Raw genomic sequence first — 20,540 nt, 5'->3', positions numbered from 1 at the left:
GGTATAGGCAAAAGAAATGCACCTTGTGACTTCAGCATGAGTGGGCGGGGCTAAACTGCTGTGGGCTTAATGCAACATTTCATCCAGGACACACATGCTCTAAGAATTTTACTTTATTTTAGATCTAAAGCGGTGAAGCTAACGTTGCTAACAAGTACAGGACTGCAATAGAGTCAAAGAGCCCAACCCAGTGGTCTTCAAACTTATGTCTAGAGCATTCCAGGATTGTAATGAAGGAAATAACCCACATGCACTCCCAGCCTGTCAGAGTCCTCCTATAATGAGACTCACCTCCTCAGCAACGCTCCACAGCTCCTCGTCACTATGGCATCCATAGGGGTCCATGTTCATGCGGAACGTTCCGGTAAAGATGAAAACTTTCTGTAGGCAGAGAGGAGTAGAAATGAAGGGTGGATGAAAACATCTAAGCAAATTTAAGAAAGTGTGTCATCTGAAGGTGTGGACGTACCTGAGGCACCACGCCAAAGGCCTTGCGCCATCTCTGCAGGGGCACGTTGCTGAAGGAGACGCCATCGATGCCCATGTCTCCGTCCATGTAGGTGAGTCGCAGGAGTGCGCTGAATAGTGTGCTCTTCCCAGAGCCTGTTCTTCCCAGTATACCCACCTAAAGGAAAAGCACATAATATGGTTTCAATCAGGTCATTAGCTCTGTAGATTTATCTCCACCAGACACAGGACAGATTGTACGCCAGATGCCCTTCCTGACACTACCCTCCCTATTCACTCAGGCTTGGGGAACAGAGCTCAGTTGGAGTGGCTAGGGTTGACTCGGGGAGAACACACTCTGCTAAACTGCAGCAGAGGCCCAGCCGCCAGGCCACCGTACGACGACTTGGTTTTATGAAAAATGGCAAACAAAAATAAGTAGTGACAACTTGTTTCATTGCCCTGCTTTAAAAACAAGACGAAGTTCACAAGAAGTAAATATGTTTATGTCTACTAAAATGAGGGGGAGTGTTATTATTGTTTTTTTTTATTATTATTATGATCAGTTTTGGGCGGCACGGTGGCGCAGCAGGTAGTGTCGCAGTCACACTGTGGGTTCGATTCCCGCTCCGGATGACTGTCTGTGAGGAGTGTGGTGTGTTCTCCCTGTGTCTGCGTGGGTTTCCTCCAGGTGACTGTCTGTGAGGACTGGTGTGTTCTCCCTGTGTCTGTGTGGGTTTCCTCCAGGTGACTGACTGTGAGGAGTGGTGTGTTCTCCCTGTGTCTGTGTGGGTTTCCTCCAGGTGACTGTCTGTGAGGAGTGTGGTGTGTTCTCCCTGTGTCTGTGTGGGTTTCCTCCAGGTGACTGTCTGTGAGGAGTGGTGTGTTCTCCCTGTGTCTGTGTGGGTTTCCTCCAGGTGACTGTCTGTGAGGAGTGTGGTGTGTTCTCCCTGTGTCTGTGTGGGTTTCCTCCAGGTGACTGTCTGTGAGGAGTGTGGTGTGTTCTCCCTGTGTCTGCGTGGGTTTCCTCCGGGTGACTGTCTGTGAGGAGTGTGGTGTGTTCTCCCTGTGTCTGCGTGGGTTTCCTCCGGGTGACTGTCTGTGAGGAGTGTGGTGTGTTCTCCGTGTGTCTGCGTGGGTTTCCTCCAGGTGACTGTCTGTGAGGAGTGTGGTGTGTTCTCCCTGTGTCTGCGTGGGTTTCCTCCGGGTGACTGTCTGTGAGGAGTGTGGTGTGTTCTCCCTGTGTCTGCGTGGGTTTCCTCTGGGTGCTCCGGTTTCCTCCCACAGTCCAAAAACACACGTTGGTAGGTGGGATGGCGACTCAAAAGTGTCCGTAGGTGTGTGTGTGTGTGTTGCCCTGTGAAGGACTGGCGCCCCCTCCAGGGTGTATTCCCGCCTTGCGCCCAATGATTCCAGGTAGGCTCTGGACCCACTGCGACCCTGAACTGGATAAGCGGTTACAGATAATGAATGAAATGAATGAATGATCAGTTTTCTAATGTATCCTATAAGGGCATTAATGCTATAGGCATCAAGGGTATTTTTTGTCAGACAGGAGGAGTCCTTCAGTTCAGGCTTGTGACAGAGTGAGCTGTATGTTTGCTGGGCACTGTTACCTTCTGTGGATGTTCCATCAGCAAATTCAGTTAGAGGAAGATGCTAGCTAAAGAGCTAAAGGCTAACGTAGCACTGCCATCCCAGGAGCGTGTATTTATAACACTATCAGCCAGGCATGCACTCATATCAGGTCTCACCAGTGGAAAACATCACATAATGGAGTTATGAAATAACAGAGGTTTGGGAGAAGGACGTTGACTGCAGCTCTTCCTCCTCCTGAACCAGAGATATTCATAGTTTTTCCTCTGGAGGCTGCCCTTGCCAGTTTTTTTTTTTTCATGAGCCCCCTAAACTACCACTAACACTTATCAAAATCAGGCCATGTCACCCAGTTTGTCCATCACTGTTATTGTTAATTATTAACTGTCTAAAAATAAAATACATTGAAAAATAATGACATATAAGAACAGAACACACCCCAATTCAGGGTGGGGGTGGGGCACTTTCTCTCCTCATCTGGGGTCCACTGGCCCCTAAACTCCAATTATTTTATTCATTGGGAAAAAATATGAAAAACATGAGGGAATAGGGAAATAAAAATCATTTTATGGCCCCACAGTTTTAATACCTCTGTCTAATGCCTGATAAATCACCATTTCTACCCTGCATTTCCCTGAAGAAGCTTTCACAGCCAGCTCTCCCACTGTTCCCCAGTCTTCTCATAGTCTCTCAGTCACAGCTCTGTTCTGCCACTCAGAACCCTCTTCATTTCTTCAGTTATTCAAACCCTAACTGTATTTCAGCTGTTTACTGAGAGCATGAAAACTAAACACTGGCCACAAGACGGAGGACACCTGCTCATCCAATATTTCTTCTGGAATGAAACAGCTTTTGATTAGATTATGGAATATTTCTGTGATTATATGATTGCACTTAGCCACATGAGGATTGGCTGATGGTTCATTTGGATGATGAGCTCCACCGCAGCTCATTCTGAAGGTTCTGAATATTGCTCTTTACTCCAGAGAGCAGTTTCAGTCCTTCAGTGCATATATGCTTGGGTCTTTATACTCCTCTAGTAGACACTTGGCATTAAGCGCCTTTAGCTCATGTCCAGCTGCTCCAGAGCATTCCATTTCATGCTCTTCTTTTCAAGTTAGAGAAGCTGTGTTTGTGCAGTTGATCAACTGTTGGCACCTTGGCTGCACCTCACAGAAGATGACATTAATAATTATAATATAGAGGTTAAAATTGCCCTGTGAAGGACTGGCGCCCCCTCCAGGGTGTATTTCCGCCTTGCGCCCAATGATTCCAGGTAGGCTCTGGACCCACCACGACCCTGAGCTGGATAATGGTTTACAGATAATGAATGAATGAATAGAGGTACAAATGTTTGGACCTATTGTGTATAAAAGACATGTGCAGTGCCCAATATTACCTTTCACCACTGACCCCTATGTGAAATTTAGGTTTCAGAACTACACCGATCCTTACCTTCTGTCCACCCTCCACAGTGAAGGAGAGGTTCTTGAGCACGGTGTGCCCTGCCTCTGTGTATTTGGCTGTTAAATTCTGCACGTCCATCTGACCACGGCTGGGCCAAGCGTCCTCGTTCTTAGCGTCTGGGTTCTCGAAGACCAGGTCTGTGGCTTTTCTCTGGTCCACTCGGGGTTTGGGCTCCTCCGACGGCAGGTCAATGAACTTGAAGACGCGCTCCACAGAACGCATCTGGAGGTGAGGAGAAGAGCAATGATGTAATCGACTCAAGACATCACCTAAATGTGCCTCCTACAAATGGGTTTGTTTGCTTTCCAAATGATGCTTCACCTCGGGGCCTGAGTGTGTGCTGAAGGCTCACTTTGCACAAGGCGCCTTCCCTGCAGCTTTAGTGGCCACAGTAGTAAGAAGCAACTCAGCTTTATGATTGGTTCATAAGGTTTACAACATGGAGGCTAAAGTCACGTCACGTAATTTCAAACATTTCAACCAACCAATTATTAACGGTAAATAAAATCGAATGCGTAGTTACAGAGAGATATTTAACTGCGTTGTTAGATATTTAACTCGGCAGGGCATAATATACAAAGAGTTGCACTGATGTCTACAGTACAAAGTGAGCCTGTGTGTGTGTTTGAATATGATTACATTTGAGAGTGAATGTCCGTGTGGAAGAGTGTGTACAGGCAGCCGCTCTGTTAGCATATCTATGACAAAATCCCCCAACTCTTCTGGCGAGATGTGGGAGAACTTGATGTTCTGCACCGAGATAAGGCCCGTCAAGGCATGGACAAGACGGGTGTGAAGAATGAAGACAAAGGCTTAGGAGTGTCAACAGCCTGCACATACACTCTCTACTCCACCGTCACAGAACAGAACATTACAGAACCCCCACCAAAAAAGGTTGGGTCATGACTTCACCGGCAACGGCAGGAATGAAAGGCTACAAACAGTGGGCAGTGTTTAAACAGGTTTCACAATACACCATTCATCTTTAATATTTAGGTTAGTTTCAATGAATGTGTCACTGTTTTCTGAATTGTTTCCTGAATCAGAAACTATTCGGTTCCCTCTCTGGGTAAGTCCACTACGCTATCCCAGTAAGAGTCCTTGGGCAGTGCTCCTCACACTACAGTTACCTTCCTCTGTAAAATGACTAGATTTGTGGCTCTGGCTTTTTGTGGTTAAATGTAATTTGTAGAAAATCTTTGATAATATTAAGATGTAAGTCATTATTTTTGATTATTTGATTGGACCCAGTGCCAGTTTAGGAGAACAGCTGTAGGTGTATGGGCTTCTATAGTGTAGCATCGTTTCAGGTAATCAGTACTAACCTCGCTGCCTTTGTGAAGAACAATACTACAATGATGAAATGCTCTCATCTTAACCACCCCATAAATCTTACTCGAAGCTAATGAATGAATGAGAGTGTGTGTGTGTTTGTGGTGTGTGCATGTTTGTAATGGGTGAAAGAGAGAAAAAGAAGACCATGTACCATTCCATCCACAGCAATACTGGTGACGACACACCACTGGAAGGTGCCCAGAATGAGCATTGCCAGGGCTACAATGATACCAATCTCCCCCTGTTTATCCTCTGTGGAATAACACACACACACACACACACACACACATGCATAAACATTAAGAACAACGGTCCATGCAATGACCTCAAATATCTCTTCAAAGCATTTTTCCAAGTACTGCTAGCAATTAACTCTCAAAGAAATCAATTGTCTGTGAAACCTGCCAAACCAAGTGTTCAGTGGCTTTTCAGACCCACAAGGCTTTTCTGTTACGTGAGAAAACTTCTAATATAAACAGCCAAACAGTAGCATCTGCTCCCTCGCCACAGCCTCAGCAACCTCCCCTACTCTGCTCCTACCAATCCTCACCATGTGGAAAAGGTTCAGGAGTTCATGGTAAGTTCATTGCGAAGGGGGGGGGGGGTGTAAAGGCCTCATGGCAGATAAAGTGCACTGTGCATCCTGTAAGCAGCCTGTTTTAGATTCAGATTTAGAAGTGGAACGTGAGAGAAAGAGAGATCTTACGGTTGGTTCCAACAGCAATCCAGGCGGCCACCGTGAAGAAGAACACATAGATGATGTCAGCACGGAAGAGGAACCAGCGCAGAGTGGAGAGGTAGAGGAACCAAACGGACGTGTGAGTGTTGAGGACTTTATGGAAAAGGGTTTCGAAATACGCCTGTCGGTCAAAGGCCCGGATCGTCCACAGGCCCTTCAGGGAGATGATGAGATGGGAGAAGATGGGACTCCGAGCTGAATGGAGAGAACAGAGAAAAGATTATGCCATGTTCATAAGTTTTAAAGGCGAGATGTTTATTCAGACAAGATTAAATAGCCTTACACTACATTTGTGCTTTAGAAGATGGCAGCCATGGCCTAACAGTTTGAGACCAAAATGCTGCCGGTTCGATTCAAAAGATGGGCTGGAGAAATGGGGGCAGTGGAGTGAAGGAACAGCACCTTCTCCTCCCTCAACAGCCATGGCTGAAGTGCCCTTGAGAAAGGTGACAAACCCACATCTGCTTTCCGCTGAGCACCCCTAATCATTAGTGTGTGTGTGTGTTCATTCATTATCTGTAACCCTTATCCAGTTCAGGGTCGCGGTGGGTCTAGAGCCTACCTGGATTCATTGGGCGCAAGGCGGGAATACACCCTGGAGGGGGCGCCAGTCCTTCACAGGGCAACACACACACACACACACACACATTCACTCACACACCTACGGACACTTTTGAGTCGCCAATCCACCTACCAACATGTGTTTTTGGACTGTGGGAGGAAACCGGAGCACCCGGAGGAAACCCACACAGACACAGGGAGAACACACCACACTCCTCACAGACAGTCACCCAGAGGAAACCCACGCAGACACAGGGAGAACACACCACACTCCTCACAGGCAGTCACCCGGAGCGGGAATCGAACCCTGTGTGACTGTGACACTACCTGCTGCGCCACCGTGCCGCCCTCCAAATTTCATTATTAAACAATTTGTTACTGTGACTTTTTATAAAATCTTGTTTCTGAAAGGTTGCCCTTCTTTACTGGTCCTTTAAAAGAAAGGCAAAATAAGACAATCCTATAGTCTCCACACTCTACATAAGAAGCAGCACAGAATCAGAATGGCTAGTTTTATTCCATGTTTTCAGACTTAGGCAGCCCATAAAAAGCTAACTGGGGGGGTCTTGTTTCACAGTGTGTGGGTTGATAGGCTCCAGATCCTCAAATTAATGTTTTAAGGCCAGACACTTGGTCACATAAATACTGAGGATCAAACAATATTGTTTTAATGGTGCAGACAGCCTCCTTTCATCTGTCCAGACATGGAGTCTCAATCATGAGGGCTACAGTGACCCATGCACTGGACAAAGTGGAACTGAGAAGAGCGAGCATCCTGAACTATTGACCTTTGGGCCCAACACTTCTCATTTATTTTCTACAACCCATCCCACCTGGTCCCACCGCAGAGGAAGCCAGGAAAAAGGAAGGAAGAAATAAAAGTTCGTCCTCTGTCCTTTTGCTTTCAAGCACCTACTGCCCAACAGCCCGCCCTCACCCACATGTTTATGAAAGCACAGTGTGTAACGTACACCGTTCCCCGACCGTACATTCATCGTCACATTCTTGACATTCATCAGAGCACGTCAACATCCCTAACGCTCTTTCACAAACACGGCCAGCCTCCTCCTGCCCCTCAAACCTAGGGCTGACATGGCTTGCCAGTTTGCTGCAATCTCCCCCGGTAAAAGTGCTGCCTCAGTGAGGGAATGATGTCAGCACCGTCAGGAGGAAATCCCAGGCCGGGTATTCTTTCCAAAACCACACTCGCTGTGTGTTTACAGTGCGGAAAATCTTTGTTGCTCCCCACATGACCCTGGACAGACTGACCGCGATGGGGTTACTGCCCAGCTCGGGCACACGAGGAGCCGCAGACGAATAGAGAGGTCAAATACTGCCCTACGCCCAAACTGCTTCCTCTGGAATATCCCATCTCCTCCAGCTTGACTCATTCATCCTCTCCTCTTCTCCTGTTTTCTGCCATGCCGCTGACCTCCTGCCAGGGATTCTGTCAAACTGGCCGCCTCGTCCGAGAGGAGTCACACGCCAGCTTGTGCAGCGTGCAGTCAGAGGCTCACCTCTCCGTCTGTGAGCTCTAGGTTTACCCTCCTGCCTCCTCTCTGACCTCTGCTGGCATGCGCCACTCATTCTTAGGACTCTTCCTGATCCTCACTTTGTCCCCAACCGCCGCGTGTCCGGTCTCGAATATGAAGTCACATAGACGCCACCACCGTTGCTCACGCAAGCAACACAGCTCAGGAATTTCATCAAAATACTGCAAATCAACCTGTTTTTCGTTTTTCACATTTTTTCCCGTTGAGAACATCCAGACACACGCCTACAGACCCTCCACTGAACAAGGCGCTATACTAACTGTGTTCAAACTGAAACTGGTCCGTTTTTATATTCCAACAGCCATCCATCCATCCATCCAGGATCTGTAACCCTTATCCAGTTCAGGGTCGCGGTGGGTCCAGAGCCTACCTGGAATCATTGGGCGAAAGGCGGGAATACACCCTGGAGGGGGCGCCAGTCCTTCACAGGGCAACAAACACACTCACACATTCACACCTACGGACACTTTTGAGTCGCCAATCCACCTACCAACGTGTGTTTTTGGACTGTGGGAGGAAACCGGAGCACCCGGAGGAAACCCAGGCGGACACAGAGAGAACACACCACACAGCTCACAGACACTCACCCGGAGGAAACCCACGCAGACACAGGGAGAACACACCTACTCCTCACAGACAGTCACCCCTGTGGTCTGTGTGGATCCCGATGCCTGGTGCAGTGACAGGGACACTTTACTGAACATTTACATGCACATTAACAATCCCCCCTTAATCTCACCTTCTGTCTCCATTTGCTTCAGCTGCTGACCTGTCCTCAAGAAGTATTTCCTCATCACAATGAAGATGAGAGCCAAGGGGGTAGCTGCGAGGAATATGTATGGCCGCATGATGGACACCACCAGAATACATCCAGTCACCACCAGGGTCAGCTGTACGGGATAAACCAACAGGTTAATGCAGGGAGCCTAAAATGGAGGCAGGATGGGTAGCTCCTCATGTGGGTTGCCAGATCCTGTCATTGTCCCAAACCCACTCTCTAAAATGCAGCGCGCTCAAAAAGAGCTAATTAAAGTAGTTACTAACCTGGACAAGGTCAAACATTAGGAGAGGCAACATGTCGTCTATAGTGGCCATGTCCTTAGTGAACCTATTCATAATAGAACCTACAAAAACGAGAACAGGACACATTAGAGAAATAAAAATATAACAATACAACAATAGGCACAGTTCTGCTCTGTTTTCCTTTGAGACTCCATTCTGACCTGTCTTCATGGTGTTTAGGACGGACATAGGTGCCCTTAGCACAGAGCTCAACATTTTCTGATGAAGCTTCTTGGAGACGGTGATCATAGTGTGGACCAGTGGAAGCCCCCGGAAAAAGCCCAGCGCCAAGATGCTCTCTGATGTGGCCACGTAGATGTAGAAGATGTAGTAGCTGCTTGTGGGACGGATGCTGTTAGAGTACTCTGAGCTTTCCAGGGATATATTGACTTGTTTGGTGAGGTTCAGTTTAAACGACTGATACTCATCCTTCCAGATTTCACTGTGGTAGAAACATATCATTTAAAATGAATTTGGAGAATGTACAACAGCACTGCAGAGTTTAGGGTTCTATCTCATTAAACACATCTAATGAGCAAAGTCCTGGTGTGTTCTTTGCAGAGTGTCAGAAGAGGGAATATGTCAGTGTCTGCAGAAATGTGGTCAGCTACGTCTTGAGAAAGACACGCCTGCTCTTGTAGAAAAATGTGGTATGACACTCTATGATAAGAACATAACTCTTTATATAATAATTACTTATATGACTTGCTGAAGTATAAATACTTACTCAGTTATTAAGAAAATCCCAACAACAGATCCAGCCACCTGCAAACACACAGGATAAGACTCAGCAAAGACTGATTACAAAAAAATGCATTCCTGACATCTTAAACCAAGTGATTATACATTTGTGAAAGCACTGACATGTATTTTGTTAGGACTTTTCCTGTTAGAGCCACTGACAAACTTAGCTTGACATAGTTAACCATTCTCACTAGTATTTTGTACTTGTTTGATTATTATTCTTTTTTAAATACATTCCCCGCAAATTTTCATGCTGGTATTTTTTAATACTGCATACGCCATCATAACTAATTACAACTGTTATATAATGTTATTCATATCCAGTTCAGGGTCGCGGTGGGTCCTGAACCTACCTGGAATCATTGGGCGCAAGGCAGGAATACACCCTGGAGGGGGCGCCAGTCCTTCACAGGACAACACACATACACATTTACTCACACACTCACACCTACAGACACTTATGAGCCATCAATCCACCTACCGACGTGTGTTTTAGGACTGTGGGAGGAAACTGGAGCACCCGGAGGAAACCCACGCAGACACAGGGAGAACACACCACACTCCTCACAGACAGTCACCCAGAGGAAACCCATGCAGACACAGGGAGAACACACCACACACCTCAAAGACAGTCACCCGGAGGTACCCACGCAGACACAGGAAGAACACACCACACTCCTCACAGACAGTCACCCAGAGGAAACCCATGCAGACACAGGGAGAACACACCACACACCTCACAGACAGTCACCCGGAGGAAACCCACGCAGACACAGGGAGAACGCACCACACTCCTCACAGACAGTCACCCAGAGGAAACCCATGCAGACACAGGGAGAACACACCACACACCTCAAAGACAGTCACCCGGAGGTACCCACGCAGACACAGGAAGAACACACTACACTCCTCACAGACAGTCACCCGGAGGTACCCACGCAGACACAGGGAGAACACACTACACTCCTCACAGACAATCACCCGGAGGAAACCCACGCAGACACAGGGAGAACGCACCACACTCCTCACAGACAGTCACCCAGAGGAAACCCACGCAGACACAGGGAGAACACACCACACACCTCAAAGACAGTCACCCGGAGGTACCCACGCAGACACAGGAAGAACACACTACACTCCTCACAGACAGTCACCCGGAGGAAACCCACGCAGACACAGGGAGAACACACCACACTCCTCACAGACAGTCACCCAGAGGAAACCCACGCAGACACAGGGAGAACACACCACACTCCTTACAGACAGTAACCCGGAGGAAACCCACGCAGACACAGGGAGAACACACTACACTCCTCACAGAAAGTCACCCGGAGGAAACCCACGCAGAGACAGAGAGAACACACCACACTCCTCACAGACAGTCACCCGGAGGAAACCCACGCAGACACAGGGAGAACACACCACACTCCTCACAGACAGTCACCCGGAGGTACCCAAGCAGACACAGGAAGAACACACTACACTCCTCACAGAAAGTCACCCGGAGGAAACCCACGCAGACACAGGGAGAACACACCACACTCCTCACAGACAGTCACCCAGAGGAAACCCATGCAGACACAGGGAGAACACACCACACACCTCAAAGACAGTCACCCGGAGGTACCCACGCAGACACAGGAAGAACACACCACACACCTCACAGACAGTCACCCGGAGGAAACCCACGCAGACACAGGGAGAACGCACCACACTCCTCACAGACAGTCACCCAGAGGAAACCCATGCAGACACAGGGAGAACACACCACACACCTCAAAGACAGTCACCCGGAGGTACCCACGCAGACACAGGGAGAACACACTACACTCCTCACAGACAGTCACCCGGAGGAAACCCACGCAGACACAGGGAGAACGCACCACACTCCTCACAGACAGTCACCCAGAGGAAACCCACGCAGACACAGGGAGAACACACCACACACCTCAAAGACAGTCACCCGGAGGTACCCACGCAGACACAGGAAGAACACACTACACTCCTCACAGACAGTCACCCGGAGGAAACCCACGCAGACACAGGGAGAACACACCACACTCCTCACAGACAGTCACCCAGAGGAAACCCACGCAGACACAGGGAGAACACACCACACTCCTTACAGACAGTAACCCGGAGGAAACCCACGCAGACACAGGGAGAACACACTACACTCCTCACAGAAAGTCACCCGGAGGAAACCCACGCAGAGACAGAGAGAACACACCACACTCCTCACAGACAGTCACCCGGAGGAAACCCACGCAGACACAGGGAGAACACACCACACTCCTCACAGACAGTCACCCGGAGGTACCCAAGCAGACACAGGAAGAACACACTACACTCCTCACAGAAAGTCACCCGGAGGAAACCCACGCAGACACAGGGAGAACACACCACACTCCTCACAGACAGTCACCCGAAGGAAACCCACGCAGACACAGAGAGAACACACCACACTCTTCACAGACAGTCACCCGGAGGAAACCCACGCAGACACAGGGAGAACACACCACACTCCTCACAGACAGTCACCCAGAGGAAACAAACCTGGAGCCATGTGACTGCAACACTACACTATCAAGAATAAAAAATCAGTAGTCTCAGTACCTCAGCAGCGTAGATGACAAGGATGAAAATCATAACATAAATGAGACTTTTGTTGGTGGACACGTATCGGACATATGTGTTCCATTTTGTGGTTTCAAAGATGTTCTCCATTTGTTCATCTGCAAAACACGCCTGCAAAACAAAAAAGCATTAAGTGCATGTTGTTCACAAAAAAACAAGCAACCACAAATCATCATGTTCACATTCACATAACTGGTACAGGAGAGAGTTCATCATTGTAACTGAAGGCCGATTCATTTTAACAGACCGGTTTCAGTGATTGTGCCTTTAAATGAGAATGAGCCACAGCTCAGTTCACCACAGGATCCCAGCAATGAGGAACGAGGAGCAGAAACTCTGGATTATTAACAGTTTCGCTCGGTTCTCTTTTCTCTCCGCTGTCATTCTGCCATATTTAATCTGTGCTCACTGTGTCTGTTTTGCTCTGTTTAACCTTGTCATTGTGCTCTCACATAAACACGAGTCCTGTGCTGTGATTGGAGAGACGTGGGTGAGGAGGCGGGACAATTCCAAGTGCCTGCACTTTATATAAGAAGCAATGCAAAATCAAAACGTTTTTGCCCATGTTTTCAGTCTTGGGCAGATCCCAAAAATCCGACTAGGTGTTCTTGTTTCACAGTGTGTGGGTTGGTGGGCTCCAAAAATGCAAATGCTTATTTATTTGTATTGTGATACTGTCTGGAAGCACTAATACACTGTGAACAGATTCCAAAATACTAGTATGAGCTGTGAGCATCCTGATCAACCGCTTCCTGTTGGTTTTAGGATCAATGGATCTATTAAAAATGTAATGAATACAATCAAAATAATGAAGGGCTTTTAGGTTACAATGCAACACAACTGGAACACAGTATCTAGTCATATATCATAAACACGTGATCATATTCATAAGCAACCCTAGCTGGATTTAAATCTACTGGATGTCAGATCTCCAGAAGGAAGTCTGGTTACCAATGGTCTACAGTTACTGAATTCTGAATGTGTCTGATGTCCCTTACCTCGATGTTCTCCTCATCCATGTCCCCAGTGATGTCATAAATGCTGTCCTTGGACAGTCTGCGGGCATAGATGTCCACCTCCGAGGCAAGTTCGCTCTGAGGTATGATGGACAGACGGCGACGGAAAGACGACTGGAGCTGGTCTCGTCTTCCCTGGCCCTGCGCATTGGTCATGAAGGCCAGCACAGACTGCCGCCTCTGTCCGGCTATATGCACGCCATGGTTGTGGTACATATCGTTTCCCATGAACGACTCGTCCACAAGTTCATTCTCAGGCACCAGCGAGATCTTGCGGCCCGGCAGTGGGCGTTTCACCTCCTCCTCGAGGCCACCAGGGATGAAGGAAGATTTGCGGTCAGCCACCAGCGGGTTGATGATCACAGACTGTTTCCGTTCATCTTTGTAGGCAGGAGGAGCCACCTGACGATAAGAGGGGCGATCGGACCGGATGCCCGACGTCTCGTCCACAGAGATTCTGCGAAGTGTCTCCGTGAGGATGGAGCAGCGGCGCTCAGCGTTGATGCTGTCGTAGGCCTCCAGGCCGAGCAACAGTGAGCTGAAGTCTGGCCGCTGGGACTGCAGCTCTGAGAAGGTGCCGTAGAAGAAGGACTCACCGTTGTGGAGCAGCAGGATCTTGTCAGCACGCTTCAGGTGTTCGATCTTGTTGGTGACCACAATGCGGGTCTTGGACCCCATGAGTCTGCACACACACCTGGGGAAATAGAAATGGCCCTAAGTTTATGAGGTCTAAAAAGCTAAAGCTAAACAGACAGGAATAGTACTGTAACCTGGAGTAGGGTATTTCACCAGTATTTATTATTATAAGTAGTAGTAGTAGTAGTATAATTATTATGGATAAGCACCCAGTTCCCCAGCACGAAGCCCTTATCTGATCAAACACTGGGACTGCCATAAACACTTCATAATGTTTTTCACATTAAATTCAATATGGTAACTATAAGCTGTACACATACTTATCAAATATCTCTTTTTCTGTAGCAATATCCAGATGAGTGAAAGGTGCATCCAGAAGATAGGCATCAGCATCTCTGTACACAGCCCTGAGAGAGAAAAGTAAAACTATTACTCTGTTAGTTCCAGTATTGTATCTTTTGTTAAGAGAACTGTACCAGGAAATTATCCAGAAAACCTTGACTGAGAAGTATAAATGTGTCAGTATATCCTTTTACAGCTGAGTATATTAAGGTTGTAAAGTTGTGGCACTCACTCAAAGTGTAATACTTTATGACCCACGTAATTTCAGAAGAGGACAGATAAAGAGACCGAGGAAATTTATAAACACAGTCACTTTGTTGAACTGAAAGCTGTGGGGTGTATGTTCTTCCTTGTAGCACTAACGTTATTGTGGGAAGGAAAGCCACTGTGTATCTGCATCATATCTCATGATAACATAAGAGGAAGAAAACACCAGGCCGCTAAATCAGACCGCACTCAAAGCGAATCTAATGTTATATAAAAGTGAATATGAGGTAGTGACAGATGGTATGATGTTATTGTGTGTGGAGTTGTTTCTGCTGGACCAGACCTTTGACACTAGAGCTGTGTGTGTGTGTGTGTGTGTGTGTGTGTGTGTGTATATACCTGGCCAGGGCCACCCGTGCCTTTTGTCCCCCACTCAGGTTCAGCCCTCCTTCTGCCAAAGGTGTTCTGTCCTTCTCAGGAAGAGCCGCCAGGTCCTTAAAGACGAAAAGGAAAACGTATGATAAATACTCAACACTAAAAAGTGTTAAAAACACGTACTTTACACTTATAAATCAAGCCTTTCAAAAACATCTTGTGTTAGATCCACAACTTAGAAACCCCTAACAGGTGAAAGCACTGATAGAACATTGGTGAAAATGGCAAACAAGACATTTTTGAAGATGATCAGAGAAGCACAACTCTAACCAAACTACTAGAAATTCTTTAAATCCTGATATCTATAGCATTTCAACATTCATTATCTGTAAGCGCTTATCCAGTTCAGGGTCGCGGTGGGTCCAGAGCCTACCTGGAATTATTAGGCGCAAGGCATCAATACACCCTGGAGGGGGCGCCAGTCCTTCACAGGGCAACACACACACATTCACTCACACCTACAGACACTTTTGAGTCACCAATCCACCTACAAACGTGTGTTTTTGGACTGTGGGAGGAAACCGGAGCACCCAGAGGAAACCCACGTGGACACAGGGAGAACACACCAAACTCCTCACAGACAGCGGGAATCGAACCCACAACCTCCAGGTCCCTGGAGCTGTGTGACTGTGACACTACCTGCTGCACCACCGTGCCGCCCAGCATTTCAACAATTATTTCATTTTAGAGAACATCGTGTTTCGTGTCTCACACATAAATCATCTATCCATCCATCCATTGTCTGTAACCGCTTATCCAATTTAGGGTCGCGGGGGGTCCAGAGCCTACCTGGAATCATCGGGCGCAAGGCGGGAATACACCCTGGAGGGGACGCCAGTCCTTCACAGGGCAACACAGACACACACACACATATTCACTCACACCTACGGACACTTTCGAGACGCCAATCCACCTGCAACGTGTGTTTTTGGACTGTGGGAGGAAACCCGAGCACCCGGAGGAAACCCACGCGGACACGGGGAGAACACACCAACTCCTCACAGACAGTCACCCGGAGCGGGAATCGAACCCACAACCTCCAGGCCCCTGGAGCTGTGTGACTGCGCCACCGTGCCGCCCCATATAAATCATGTTTCTGTGAATGAACGTTCACTGTTCTCTGTGGCATAGTTTATTTTTTAATAGTTAATCAAACCTGACAAAGTCAAATCTATGTTGTCCATGTCACTCTCTGAAATACACGGGTGACAAATGTTCCAATAAGCCTTTCTGTTACTGCTTGTCTCAAGCTAATCACATCACCAGCTTCACTCAGAATTTAATTACTATGTATGTACACATACTGGGGCAAATACTGAAGCAGATATGGCTGTGGTGTTGATGCAACATTAATTGTGATTCTCTGAGTTTCAAAATAGACAAAATGCACCAGCAAAGCAGCAGGAGTCACATGTTAACTCTCTAAAATATAGAAAAAGATAGAAAAAAACAACAATCTCTAAAACAAACCACTGAACAAGATATTAGCTTTGTGTGTGTGTGTGTGTGTGTGTGTGTCCAAATCAGCTACTTGTTTCAGATACCACACTCAGGTCATTGTTCTTTACAGGCTCTCTGTAACTCGACTGAGTTTGAGTCCTTTGTATGATACAAACAAGTACATCTCAATATAATTAATCACAATAACAAATCACCCCAGTGTCACTGTCACACCATGGAAATCACCACAGGTACACAGCAGCAATCCAAATACACATAAGCGACGTAGTGTACACAGACATCACACACAGTGAGGGAAAACAGAACATAAATTACAAACATGACTGGCGTTATCGGTTCAGAAAAAAAACACACAGAAGCACCCATGCACAGCCAAAGTACATATACAACACAATGCAACCCGCATATAGCATACCGCAAAAAGCCATAACGTTTTTAGTACGTCCTTTTTTTGTACACTCACTGTCCATTCTCTCAGCTCCACTGACCATACAGGTGCACTTTTAGTCCTACAATTACAGACAGTTCTGTACTCTGTACTGTATACTCTGCCCACTTTCACTTTGGTGGAAAAGGTCAAAGGTCAGGACCCCCACAGGGCAGGTGTGATGTGGTGGTGGTGTGTTAGTGTGTGTTGCTTTGGAGTGGATCAGTTTTTAAACACTGTGTCCGCACTATTAGGCATGTAAAAGTGGCCCAAAAGTGGCCCAAAGATGCTTTAAATCAGATTTGGGCCACATTCATATGTGGTATTGAAATCTGATCCATATCCTATCTGTAGCTATATGATTCTAAACATGGAAGAGCCTCATTTGTGTAAAATATTGGGAAAGACAAACGGGTGAAACTTCTTAATCCAGGTTCCTGTCTCTAATTTATGAGGAAAAAAAACGTATGGAAATTAATAATAAGTGTTAACATAAAGAAACATGAGAAGTCTATATACATTTTATTATGTTCAGGTCGGTATGAAGCTGCTTAAATATGGATCGTGGAAATATTAATCTCATTATGCCGGCGCCTGTCTCCTACTATTTGGAAGTTTAATATTCTTTTAAGCCTTTAATTTATACCGTTTTTCCACACTCATTTGGAATAAACAAAAGGGTCGTGTTGAGATACAGTGCCGCAGTAAAACACCAGTCCAGCTCCATTCCATTCAAAAACAAGTGCTTTGAATGGAACTGAGACACATTCACATTTTATAGACAGAATGAACAGATGAAAAAAAAAATCTGATTTGATCCCGAAATCAGATTTGGGCCACTTTTCACTTTGTCTAAGGCTACATTCACTGCTTTGTGATTGTAGCCTTAGACACACCTCATTGGTCCACCTTGTAGATGTAAAGTCAGAGACAGTAGCTCATCTGTTGATGCACAATTTATGTTGGTCACCCTCTAGTCGTTGTTGGATGGATATTCTTGGTTAGCGAACTACTCTCAGAATCCAACCTGCTCTGCGGGGGTCCTGTGGGAGTCCTATTTAAGAACAGTGTGAAAGTAAGCTAACTGTCGAACTACAAAGTGCTCCTTTTTTGGACGGTGGAGCTGACGGAATGGACAGTGAATGTAGAAACAAGGAGATGGCCATAAAGCTTCAGTTTGTCGGTCTTCATGGTGGTTTTAGATCATTGTCCTGGTACAGAAGCCATCCTCTTTTCAGTTTCAGCCTTCAGATGGACATTTGCTTCCAGGATGTAACATGTTTTGGAATCCATTCTTCTCTCCAGTTCAAGTTTAACTTCATCAGACCACAGCACAGTCCAAAACTCATTTGACTTGTTCTTGCTACACGTTCTGTAGCACAATTCAAAATTTTGTTTTATGATTAGGGCGAATGTAATGTTTCCTTCTTATGACTAATCCAGGAAGATTATGTTTGTGCATGTAACACTGCACAGTGGAATGGTGCACCATCACTCCTGTCTCAGCTATATGGTCCTACAGGTTTTATGGGGTTTTAATTTGTCTTTCTGTCAACTAAAACTGATTTTAGTTGACAGAAACTAGAAACTAAGATTTGCAGCAATGAATTATTGTACCCACGCTTTACTGTTAGGAAAGGAACCGCACGGTAGAACAAGCCAAAATATAGTGTTTATGTACGGTAGGCTACACAGGCTGTATTCACTATTTATCAATATAAAAAACATTATAAAATGAGCCCTTTAACCAAGGGTGCCCTAAATATTACATCCATTATATGGACACAATGTGTACATTTCAATATTTATAAATAAGTACCAAGAATTAGTTTAATTCAGCAAGTCATGTCATGTTTATGTAATTAGCCTTAGCAAGTATGCTGCCACTCCATGCGAAAATGCACAACAGCAAATACTGTAGCTGCAGGTGTAGTGGATCACAAACAAATGAGGGAGAAGGAATTACATGCATCTAAATAATGAAAACATAGGTTTATAGCATCAAAACAGTTGTCCTGTAAAGGGCCTGTCCTACCTTATCATTGTCCAGTCTGGAAGCATTGAAAAACAAAATGATTACGTCAGTAGGGCTCAAAACACTAATTGAGACAAAGAGCGGGGCACTGCGCCAGACCTACAAACCAGTGGGCAGCAGTAGTGATTTTGCTGTCACATCGGTGGAAATGCTTGTGTTTACAACCCAGACATGACGTGTGAGAGGCTCTGAAACCCCATGTGACAACAAAAGAGAAACATACTGTCCAACATGGCCCCACTAAAGTGAATGGGTTCTTCTCTTTGCACCTTAATGACACTACAAACATATTTACGAGGGTCCGGAAACCATGTCATGAATCTCTAAGGCCTGCTGCCGAGAGACCAAATAGATCTTAGACCAAATTCCATACAGAGGAACAATGTGTCCTGTTGCATTTGATACACTGGAACAATGATGTAGCATCTCTGTGGCAGTCAGGGTATAAAGAGGCACATTTCAGGTTAAGACAATAGAGTCTCACAAACTACTGTTCCTACAGGTGCAATGGCAAATTCACAAACCCTTTTAACACCTTCTGTCTGTAGATAAATGAAGAGAGTCACAAACAAGAAGGTGTCAGTACGGTGCCAAACCACCTTGTACTGTGAAAACAGCTTTTGTTTTCAGGTAAACAGCCTCTTTTTTTCTGCCTGAGAGAAAACCTGGCTCTGGCACTGACTCTGACCAAAAAAAAGCAACACAAATCCCTGGAGGATGACGTGATAAATGATTTCATTCCAGCAAATTGTAATCACCTCAGAGAGAAAGAGTCCAGTCTGATATATTTACTTATGATCTAACTATCAGCAGGGCTTTTTCATTTTGCTTCTGAAGGTAAAAAAAAAAGAAACCCTTGACTGGACAAAACTGGACTCACTGCTGTGTAAAGTTGGTATCAGCTATCACAGGTTTTGCTGTGAGGTGAGCAGCTCCTTGAGGCATAGATGTGACTGTGAACACCGGGACTATGGAGACTTTTGGATCTCTGAGCCTCTTTTCAGAAGAGATTCAATTAAACTGGGGCCCTGTCACTCAACACTGCCGATGGCTGCGTACGATTGGCCGCTTTCGTATCAAGAGATTGCGAACGAGGGGGGTGAACCATATTGAGTAATATGACACAGTAGTGCAGCGCAGAACGTAACAAAGCTTCTCAGTTCAACTGCCAGCTGAACATTCCCAGTGCCGTGAGATTAGTCAGAGAGAGAGAGAAAAAGAAAGAGACTGAGTGACTGAGTAAATCATGAGAAGTGAGGACTAGAAGGAATGTGCCAAAGAGAGAGAGAGTGAAAGAGAGAGATAACACTAATGAGGGAATGAATAGCAGGTTTTCCAGTACCTCCTCTAGCTGGCATGCTTTGACCACGCTGGTATAGCGGAATTCATCGTGGGTCAAACCGAACAGGATGTTGTCTCGAATGGTTCCAGGCATGATCCAGGCGGTCTGTGATGAGAAGGAGACGCGGCCACTGTGGCGGATCTTCCCAGAAGAGGGAACCAATTCTCCCAGGATGGTCATCAGCAGAGAGCTCTACAGACAGCAGAAACAGGCTTCAGACAATTCAGCAGCAAGTGCACAAGCCCTCCATCTTATCCATCCATCTATTATCTGTAACCGTTTATCCAGTTCAGGGTCACGGTGGGTCCAGAGCCTACCTGGAATCATTGGGCGCAAGGCGGGTATACACCTTGGAGGGGGCGCCAGTCCTTCACAGGGCAACACACACACTCACACCTACAGTTTTGAGTCGCCAATCCACCTACCAACGTGTGGTTTTGGACTGTGAGAGGAAACCGGAGCACCCGGAGGAAACCCACACGGACACAGGGAGAACAC

The 20,540-nt window shown here is 46.5% G+C and overlaps 1 protein-coding gene across 2 annotated transcripts in view; it reads right to left on the bottom strand.

Annotated features, from left to right (window-relative positions):
- The window catches only part of cftr (CF transmembrane conductance regulator), a 35,967-nt gene that overhangs the window by 2,020 nt on the left and 13,407 nt on the right, over positions 1 to 20,540 (bottom strand). For both annotated transcript variants that reach the window (XM_066685129.1, XM_066685130.1), the window contains exons 11-24: positions 20,043 to 20,234; positions 14,742 to 14,836; positions 14,114 to 14,200; positions 13,140 to 13,851; positions 12,121 to 12,252; positions 9,488 to 9,525; positions 8,922 to 9,202; positions 8,743 to 8,822; positions 8,438 to 8,588; positions 5,552 to 5,779; positions 4,997 to 5,097; positions 3,499 to 3,732; positions 470 to 625; positions 292 to 381 (exon numbers count right to left, since the gene is read on the bottom strand). In XM_066685129.1, the coding sequence (XP_066541226.1) occupies positions 292 to 381; positions 470 to 625; positions 3,499 to 3,732; positions 4,997 to 5,097; positions 5,552 to 5,779; positions 8,438 to 8,588; positions 8,743 to 8,822; positions 8,922 to 9,202; positions 9,488 to 9,525; positions 12,121 to 12,252; positions 13,140 to 13,851; positions 14,114 to 14,200; positions 14,742 to 14,836; positions 20,043 to 20,234 (2,577 nt within the window). The remainder of the gene's footprint in view (positions 1 to 291; positions 382 to 469; positions 626 to 3,498; positions 3,733 to 4,996; positions 5,098 to 5,551; positions 5,780 to 8,437; positions 8,589 to 8,742; positions 8,823 to 8,921; positions 9,203 to 9,487; positions 9,526 to 12,120; positions 12,253 to 13,139; positions 13,852 to 14,113; positions 14,201 to 14,741; positions 14,837 to 20,042; positions 20,235 to 20,540) is intronic.

The sequence above is a fragment of the Hoplias malabaricus genome, chromosome 11 (genome assembly GCF_029633855.1).
Source record: "Hoplias malabaricus isolate fHopMal1 chromosome 11, fHopMal1.hap1, whole genome shotgun sequence".
NCBI classification, from domain to species: domain Eukaryota; kingdom Metazoa; phylum Chordata; class Actinopteri; order Characiformes; family Erythrinidae; genus Hoplias; species Hoplias malabaricus.
The sequence above is the reverse complement of the archived record's forward strand: the minus strand, read 5'-3'. Positions and strand labels throughout refer to the sequence as shown.